Source organism: Littorina saxatilis, linkage group LG8, assembly GCF_037325665.1.
Source record: "Littorina saxatilis isolate snail1 linkage group LG8, US_GU_Lsax_2.0, whole genome shotgun sequence".
In the NCBI taxonomy this organism is placed as follows: domain Eukaryota; kingdom Metazoa; phylum Mollusca; class Gastropoda; order Littorinimorpha; family Littorinidae; genus Littorina; species Littorina saxatilis.
Window position 1 is genome coordinate 48,627,597 of NC_090252.1, and position 10,222 is coordinate 48,637,818.

Genomic DNA, 10,222 nt, shown 5'->3' on the forward strand with positions numbered 1-10,222 from the left:
AGAAAAGCCTCGAACTGACAAACAGATAAATGTAAAAAGTGTTCAAGCATACACACAACGCTTTCCTGACACAGTAGAGTAGTTCACAGAAACACACACACATACACACACACACACACACATACACACACACACACACACAACACACACACACACACACACACGGCACACACACACACAAACACACACATACACACACACACACGACACACACACACATACAAGCACACACACACATACAGAAACACACACCCACCCACCCTCCACACACACACATACACATACACACAAACACACATACACACATACATAAAAACACACACGCACGCGCGCACGCGCAACAAAACTCATCAAATAAATAAGCATGCATTTATTTGAATGTTTACCTTAGCACGTTCAACTCAACAGCTTTTCACACATTGCAATTACAAATGAGATAAAAATGATTAAAGCAAAATAACAACCCAAATTGGTATAGCACCATTATTTTCATTTTCATTTCAATTACTAAGTCTTTATTGTTCCATTGCTGGGAAATGACGGTCGCTTCCACAGGTTCAACAGGCGGCCAGGCTTGGTTCTCGCACATTGCAATGGCGTGAAGGTGACAACTGCTCGGACAGCTGAACTACGATGCAGGAATTATAATAAATAAAACGTGAAAATAATTAAAACGAAGCTGAATGTATTATGATGAAGGTAACAGCTCCTCAGACAGCCAAGATGCGATGCGAGAATTCAAATAAATGAACAGCACACATACGTCCGTAGTGAACGTGAAGTTTAACGTGTTGTTAGGCTATAAGTAGAGGTTATATTTCTTCAAATTGTTGGTTGGATGTAAAAATGGATACTAATGTGTGCCCGAATCGCGTCAAACCAAACATTCACCAGCAGAGCAGCAATCTAGCCCCCGCCCCCCCCCCCCACACACACACACACACACACCCTACGTGCTAATGACATGCTGCTATATGAACTACATATAACCTGCAGATGTCCGTTTACTTAGTTAGTGTCTCTTGGGTACATGCAGGACCTCCTTTCTTTCCGAAGAAGATTCAGCTAGACGAAAAAGGAACAAGTTTGAGGTAAGTTATGTTGTTTATGTTATTTTGTGTAATGGAAGAAGACAGCAAGAAAACACAAGTCGCGTAAGGCGAAATTACAACATTTAGTCAATCTGTCGAACTCACAGAAAGAAACTGGACGCACTGCATTTTTTTGTACCAAGACGTAACAGCTTCGTTAATCCCGCGACAAGAAAAATGGCTCACTTTTTCCGTGCAACACGAAGTGAAATTGTCAAGACAGAATAGCGCAACAGCGTATCGCGGTAAGCAGAAAAAAGCGCTGTTCTGTATTATTTGTTTTAACTTCATGAGCTTGTTTTGAATACACCACATTATATCTCAATGTATTTGGAATTAGAAATTCATAGAGAATAAGATGAAATCATGTTTGGATCGATTTTTTAAATTTTAATTGTATTACTAATTAACTTATTTTCGTTAATTGTGATAACATTTTTATTGTGAACATGATATTTTGATATATTTTTAGATGCACAATATGATGAAAAATATGATGCAATCAATTTTAATTATGTATGCGAACAATCCATTTTAATGTTAATTATTGTAATGAGCAAACTAATGAACTAATGTTTAAGCTTCTGAGCTGCAATGCAATCCCGTAGTTCGGACTTAGTCAAAGATTGCTTCACCAAAATGTTAACCAATTTGGTTAAAAACTAAAGGCGTGACAGTGCGGCCTCAACTTTCCCCAAAAGCCGGATATGACGTCATCAATGACATTTATCAACAACAAAAACGATAAAAGCATCTGAGATATTATACCTCGTAACTTCCATGTAAAGTTTCATGAAGATTGGTCTGGTAGTTTTCTCTGAATCGCTCTACTCATACACACACACACACACACACAAACACACACACACACACATACATACACCACACCCTCATCTCGGTTCCCTGTCAACGTTAAAACATTAAGTCATAACTTGACTAAATGTTAAAAAAAAGAAAGACAGAAAGAAAGAAAGAAAGAAAGAAAGAAAGAAAGACAAAAAAAAGAAAAAAAAGAAAGAAAAAAAGAAAGAAAGAAAGAAAGAAAGAAAGAAAGACAGACAGACAGACAGACAGACAGACAGACAGACAGACAGACAGACAGACAGACAGACAGACAGACATACAGACAGAAATAAGGGATGTCAAAACGATATAAGAAAGTCATCAGAAAGGTAGACACATACGTGTACAGACAGGCAGACAGATCACACAGAAGAAATGACCTACAAGAAAAAAACGTAAGAGAGAACGAAAAAAAAAAGAAGAAAAAAAAGAACGACAGACAGACAGACACTCATACAGAAAGAAGGAAAGAACGAATAATGCTGCGTGGCTCAAAAGAAAAAGCGGTTTTTGGCGTGACGAAAAAAAGAACAGGGCCGGATTACGATGATAAATACAAGACTTTTTTGTATACAACCATTTGAAAAATACAAACATCCCCGGTGGCAACTCGCATAACGGAATCGGGTTTTTTCGTGTTTTGAACTTGCCAGTGTTACAGCTCAGAGCTGAGTACGTCCCGCACTTTGCTTTGTTTACATCACGTGACCTCTTAAACATCCGCACAACGCAACATTTTCACAAGAAAAACACGTGTATTTGTTTGCTTTACACATTTATATCTACATTTACCACTAACACACCACGTTGAATACTTTATTTTGCAAGTGAATCGTTATCATACAAAACTTGCTAACGTTATCACGAGACAAACACAGGGGCAACACTCTATCAGTCTATTATGCAAAGTTTCTCAGTTAGCGTCTGCTTCTTAACGGTTTCGCGCGAATCGTGTAAGATCTATTTTTGCGGAAACCTCCTGAAAAAAAAGGTCTCAGGTCACGCCTATCTCGAAAACTAAGCGACGCACAGAACCAGCGCACTAACATTAGAAAGAAAGACAGAGAGCCAGAAAAAAACCCAGTAGGATGACATACATAACTATAAATAAAGAAATCTAAGTTCACCCATCAACCACATTACAATCTAAGAAACAGACACACACACACACACACACACACACACATACACCCACACACACACGCACACACACGCACACACACACACACACACACACACACACACACACACACACAAACATGCACACACGCACACACGCCTGCGATTCAAGACAAAGGTAAAAACGCAACACTGATCATCTCCGCCTTTTTCATAGCAACAATGACTGTTCTTTTATTCTAATATGCATTTATTTTTGAAGGACGATGCGATTCGCTGTAATCTACCGACCTTGCATCCTGGCACTGCTTGTATCATGCACCATCCCCATGGCTCAGGGTGGTAAGTATTAACATGAAATGTGCCTTTTAAAACGTACTCGATAATGTTAGATGTTGTAAATGTAGTGTTTGGTTTGTGTCCAAATGGGAACATGCTATAACACCATGGGCAAGTCTGATCGTATATCCTGCCCAGCTGCTGTTTGATATCACTCATAGAAATGACCTACTTGTTTGACTCTGTTATCCTCAGTTGGCGAATATGCTGTATTTTCTTTGGTTACCGGAGTATATTCTATGGTTACTAAGCCTCGTTACAATGTTTCATAATAACGGTTGCAAAAATTATATTGAGTTATTTCTAATATACTGACTGTTAGCAAATATTAACAGACATGTCGAGAAAAAAGATATCAAGCATGAGCCTTTTAGGCGAATGCTGATATCGTTTGTGAGACATGTCTGTTATTATGAGTTATTTCTAATATGCTGACTGTTAGCAAATGATAACAAGACATGTCGAGAAAAAATATATCAAAATGAGCCTTTTGGCAAATTTTGATAGAGTTTTCGATTGGTCAAAAAGCCATATGGGGCACTGAATTGGTAATAACATTTGCTAACAGTCAGTAGATTAGAAATAACTCATAATATGTATCTGGTGCTTTGCATATTATATTAACTGGATATGTTATTTTAGACTCATGCAGACGGGCGCAATGGCTTGGTGGTAAGACGCCGGCCTCCAAATCGCAAGGTCGTGGGTTCGAATCCCGGCCGCGCCTGGTAGGTTAAGGTGGAGATTTGTCCGATCTCCCAGGTCAACTTATGTGAAGACTGCCTTTTTCCCTTTTGTGTACACGCACGCACAAGACCAAGTACGCGCGGAAAAGATCCTGTCATCCATGCCAGAGTTCGGTGGGTTATAGAAACACGAAAATACCCAGCATGCTTCCTCCGAAAACGGCGTATAGCTGCCTAAATGGCGGGGTTAAAACGGTGAAACATGTAAAACTCCACTCGTGCAAAAACATGAGTGAACGGGGGAGTTTCAGCCCACGAACGCAGAAGAAAAAGACTGTCATGCAATTAATTACATGACCATTGACACTTGTTAGGCATCCTTGTGAATACATGACTGGAAATATATATTAACTAATTCCATAAAAAGAAGGTTGTTCTTCTCCCGGAAGTAGACTGCGTAATTTTCCTGATCTTTGCTGCTATTTCTTTGAAACTCGTTTCAGTTATCCTTCCTTCTTGTTAGCATTGTAATCTTGAACAGACAGGCGATGAACAAAAATAAGTCATGCTTTTATATGGTGTTTTTTTCCAAATCATGATTTTAAAATTATTATCATGCAAAAACGCCACAAGAGTGCGTTTTTTTATGAATCTGCAATTATCTATTAAAAATAGCGTACTTTACAAAAAGAGAAGCCGTCTGTGAGCAGATACTGTTCACTGCTATTCGTTACGTGTTATTACTTTTGTTGATTTTAGCATCATAAAATATGAATTATTCGCACTGTGCAAACGACGCGTTTAACTGTTTAAGAGAAACCTTGCAAAGTTCGTAGATCAGTGGTGGTGGTCAGTCCGTGACGTCAGAATCGGGACATAATTAAAGAAACAATGCACTGAACATGCATGGCTAATAACTGGTTACCATATTCTAACGTACACATTCTTTGTCATCAGGATGTCATATGGCTAGTTTTAGCACTTCCGCCGGATACGCTTGATCGCGCCCTTTGACACATGCAAATCTTGGCTGCTGATTTAAACAAAACCCACAACACAAATGGAGCAGGGTTTTTGTTGCTGTATTTGTTTGAATATGTTTAGCACCAATTTCAATGACCTAGTCAAAGTGGTGTGTGTGTTTCAATATCCACTACTTTCATGTTGGTTGTGTCCTTAACTAATCTGAATTATTTAAAGAGCTGTCAACGTGCCAGCTGGTAACTTCTGGGTAATATGAATTGATACCCTTTTTCTGCACAGACAGTCAACAGTTTTAGAATAAAGGACGCAACGATAGAGCTACGTCACAGCGATCAAAACATGTTAGTCGTAAAACAATAATTTTTGAGTTTGTTCTATGTCTAAATTATTGTTTGGACTTTGCAAGTCTACAAGTGTCAATTGCAAATAATTATATAAACGCAACTAAAGAAGCAGCTTCACCAGTGTATTTGCTTACAACTCAATAACCCTATATGCAGCGATTGATTCATTTAGAGTAAGGGAGACTGACGTCACCGATAGACGACCACCGCAGAGCGACGAGAACTTGAGAATGTTTCGCTTTTACCATCATCTCCGTCGTCGTTGCCGGAGTCGTTGCAAGTAACATAACGATAACTGCAGCAAAGACATTGCTCAGTGTTGTTACTCACAGGGGAGGTATTTGTGTTCACTAGTTTTGTTCACATACACATATCTCATGACGCGCATGGCCAATTGTGGTGTCCTTGCTTCTACAAAGTAACTAGATATTTCCTGCTCAAAGTACGACAGCCCAAAGAACACACTTTCTGTGACACGGACTTGAGATTTCAGCTGATCTTTTCCACTCAACTTGTGTGTGTGTGTGTGTGTGTGTGTGTGTGTGTGTGTGTGTGTGTGTGTGTGTGTGTGTGTCTGTGTGTGTGTCTGTGTGTCGGTCTCTCTCTCTCTCTCTCTCTCTCGCTCTCTCTCGCTCTCTCTCGCTCTCTTTCTCTCTCTCTCTCTCTCTCTCTCTCTCTCTCTCTCTCTCGCCCCCACTCTCTTTCTCTCTCTCTCTCACTCTTTCTCTCTCTCGCCCTCTCTATCTCTATCTCTCTCTCTCTCATTGTCTCTCTCTCTCTTTCTCTCTCTCGCTCTCTCTCTTTTCTCTCTCTCTCTCTCTCTCTCTCTCTCTCTCTCTCTCTCTCTCTCTCTCTCTCTCTCTCTCTCTAATATGGACAACCGTCAACGAATAGAAGAAAAGAAAAGATAAAGGACGGTATAACGAATAGCCCCAGGACTCTAGATTAAAAATCATGTTATAAACTGTCACATAAAGTGGTAGCAACCCCAACCTCGTCGGGTTGACCCAAGTGATCTTTGGGCGACTGCTTAAATATAATGACGAACGGAATCCGGCTCCTGTTACGCGAGAGCTGGGCGAAACACACCGTTCGCTGATTAAAATTATTTTCTTTATCAATGTTAGCATAGTTTTAGAGCAGTTTTGAGAATATCATTATTGGTGTTTCTAAATTACAGTACAGCGAATGTCGAAATTGTCAGAAAACTTTTAACAATGGCGCGTTAGGTGTACTTTCTTTAAGTATAACAAGTGTCCGATTGAAAGGATGGCATGCGTTGAGACTGAAAATAAGTTTATGTGTTTGTTTATTCCTTGCTTACCTTCTGCACCATACCATTGCATTGATTATTGTGTCTATCTTATTCAAGTATACCCCCACCCACCTACCCCTCACCTCCACATACACACTGTAAAATGCACACGCGCGTGTGTGTGTGTGTGTGTGTGTGTGTGTGTGTATTTTGTTTGTGTATTTATTACAAATGCACGCTGTCACAACTTTCTGTCATCCTCCACAGAGTGCGGATTTGTCGCGTGGAAGTGCGCGAACAACAAGTGTATACGAGAGTCATCCCGCTGTGATGGACGGAACGATGGATGGGACAACTGTGGTGACGACAGTGATGAGCAGAACTGTCCCAGTATGTACATGTCCGATGAATGAGACAGAGACACAACAATCTCAGCCGCCGATTGAAAAAAGCAAACATAGCGGAATGTTCGTCGTTGTAATGTCCGTGATATTTGTAGCACTATATAACAAAAGCAACGCTCGGCCGCCCATTGAACAATTCGTCGTCAAAAGCGCTAGTTAAATGTTCTTAATTGATTCGATTAATAGTAAGAGCTGTCAAAGTGACTGCTGTGTAATTTGAATCGATACACTTTGTCTGCACTGACACTGGGAGCGTCGACAGTCACCAGTTGTAGAACAAGGGACGCAACGACTCAGCTACGTAACACTGAGCGATCGGCAAAACCTGGTAGCAGTTAAACAATACTTGTCGAGTTTATGCCATGCAAACCGCCGCCAGGGAAAATGTACTGAGTTGATGTATTTGACGTTTGTTGATTGCGCACGTTTAAATATATGTTCATTGCAACTCTAGTTACGAAACTAAAGTAGCAACTAGACGAGTTAACTTGCATACAAGTCAGTAGCCCTATATGCAGCGATTGGTTCCAAGGGAAACTGACGTCACCGACTGACGACCACCGACGTTTGCAATACATCGCTATTTCCATTATCTCCGTCGTCGTTGCCTTCGTCGTTGTAGTAACTCAAGATAACTGCACCAAAACCAGTGGTCTATGTCGTTACTCATGGGGGATGTGTTTCTGTTCAATAGGGCAAACAAATCATCCCATATTATCAGGACTCGACTGGTCAAATTGCGTTTTCCTACCTTCTGCTTAAAATACGCCACCCCATGGAGCTCACTTTCTGTAACACCGACTCAAGATGTCAGCTAACCTAGTGACTGCTGGGTAATTTGAATCGATATCCTTTGTCTGCACTGACACTGGGAACGTCAACAATCACCAGTTGTAGAACAAGACACGCAACGACAGAGCTACGTCACAGCGATCGGCAAAACCTGGTAGAAGTAAACAATACGTGTCGAGTTTATGCCATGCAAACCGCCGCCAGGGAACATGTATAGACGTCTACATGTATTTGACATATTGTGTGGATTGCGCAAGTTCAAATAAATGTAGATTGCAACTGTAGTTACGAAACTAGATCAGAAACTGGGCGAGTTCATTTGCATACAAGTCAATAGCTCTATATGCAGCGATTGGTTCCTTCAGTGCAAGGAAAACTGAGGTCACCGACTGACGACCAACGCCGACCAAAGAACTTTGCAATACATCGATATAACCATCATCTTCGTTGTCGTCGCCCTCTTCGTTGCTAGTGTCCGAACTCCCCCCGTGTACACTACATTGGGTGTGCACGTTAAAGATCCCACGATTGACAAAAGGGTCTTTCCTGGCAAAATTGCTTAGGCACAGTTAATAATTGTCTACCTATACCCGTGTGACTTGGAATAATAGGCCGTGAAAGGTAAATATGCGCCGAAATGGCTGCAATTACTGGCCGTATAAAATTTCATCTCACACAGCATCACTGCAGAGCGCCTAGAACTGTACCCACGGAATATGCGCGATATAAGCCTCATTGATTGATTGATTGATTGATTGTAACAAAAGATAACTGCATCAAACCCAATGCTCTCATTGGTTGTTACTCATAGGGGAGGTGTTTCTGTTCAATCGGGCAACAACATCATCCCATATATCAGGTCGCGACTGGTCAAATTCCGTTTTGCCAGCTTCTGCTAAGTACGTACATATTTCCTGCTCAAAATACGCCACCCCATGGAGCACACTTTCTGTGACATCGACTCAAGATTTCAGCTAATCTTATCCATCCACACTGCGTCTCATCAACGCTGTCGTAAAGGATTATTGTCGCTTAGTCAACTGAAGTACACTCAGCTAATGTACCATATTTTCATATGAAAACGACTCTGTTTTGAAATCCATGTCAGGATAAGACTAATGGAACATACACACGGTTGAACAAAAGCGCGCAAGCATGCACGCACGCACGCACGCACACCGACACACTCCGACACACACCGACACACACACACATACACACACACCCACACACACACACAAAAACACCCACGCACACACACACACACACACACACACACACACACACACACACGCACGATGCAGTGGATAGTGAGCCTGTGAAAAAAACAAAAACATGGGTGGGTTGGTAGGCAAGCTATTGGTTTTCGCGATTTGCCCTGGCGCCCAACTAACTGTAGGTCCTTGGCTCAGGGTCTAGCCTACCACCAAGTGCTATCTAGCGCATCAACTGCGCCGCGACGAAACAATATGGAGCAAGAGCAATATATTAATTCTACGTATATCACTACTTAATGGTTTTGGGTCGGGAGAGAAAGACAGGGGGGATGGGTCTGGAAAGGGGGGAATCTAGTGCGGAGGGGAAGGAGGAACAGACAGGGAGTGGATTTTAACAGGGGGTCGTTGTGGGCTCGCTTCTTGGAGCCAGGCCTCAACGATAAAGGATAAGGATAAGGATAAGGATAAGGATAAGATTTATATAGTCCATGAGGGTAACCTCACAGAAATTCGGGCTGCTTTCTCCCTGGGGAAAGCGAGCTGCCATACAGTATACGGCGCTACCCATTTTGTTTTCTTTCCTGCATGCGTGTATTCATGTTTCCAAGCCCTGAGATGGTCCGGAAAGGTAGAGGAGGGGAAGAGGAAGATGGGGTGGGGGGGAGGGGGGGCAAACCGATCCCCTCTAAAAACAGGAGAGAGAAAAAAGGAAATTGAGGTATTCTGTGGTCCCCACAAAAATCACACCCTTGTAGCCACAATGCACACCGAGCTATTGTCAAAGCATGCCACGGTGAAACAGGGGAGGGTTCAGAACAGAGCCGCGGGTCTAGCCGCTGATACTAGCCTCAGGTGCACAGCCACACACACACACACACACACTCACACACACACACACACACACACACACACACACACACACACACATACATACACACAGAGGTGCGCTAAAGACGTAAAAAACTCGCTTCTGCTCACACACACACACACACACACACACACACACACACACACACACATATATATATATACACATTCTACAGTGTGCATGTGGAGGGGGGGGGGCCTAGGTTGGTAGGGGGTATACTTGAATAAGATAACAGCTGAGCTGACCTCGGCAGACCAAGTGGATAGTTCCTGCTTATGGT

The 10,222-nt window shown here is 41.9% G+C and overlaps 1 protein-coding gene across 1 annotated transcript in view; it reads left to right on the top strand.

The window, feature by feature from the left end:
* The first annotated feature begins 966 nt into the window (after positions 1 to 966).
* Positions 967 to 10,222, top strand: part of LOC138973746 (sortilin-related receptor-like) — a 30,781-nt gene continuing 21,525 nt past the window's right edge. Inside the window, exons 1-3 of the mRNA XM_070346463.1 lie at positions 967 to 1,091; positions 3,316 to 3,395; positions 6,929 to 7,051. Of these exons, the coding sequence (XP_070202564.1) occupies positions 997 to 1,091; positions 3,316 to 3,395; positions 6,929 to 7,051 (298 nt within the window). The 5' untranslated portion in view covers positions 967 to 996. The remainder of the gene's footprint in view (positions 1,092 to 3,315; positions 3,396 to 6,928; positions 7,052 to 10,222) is intronic.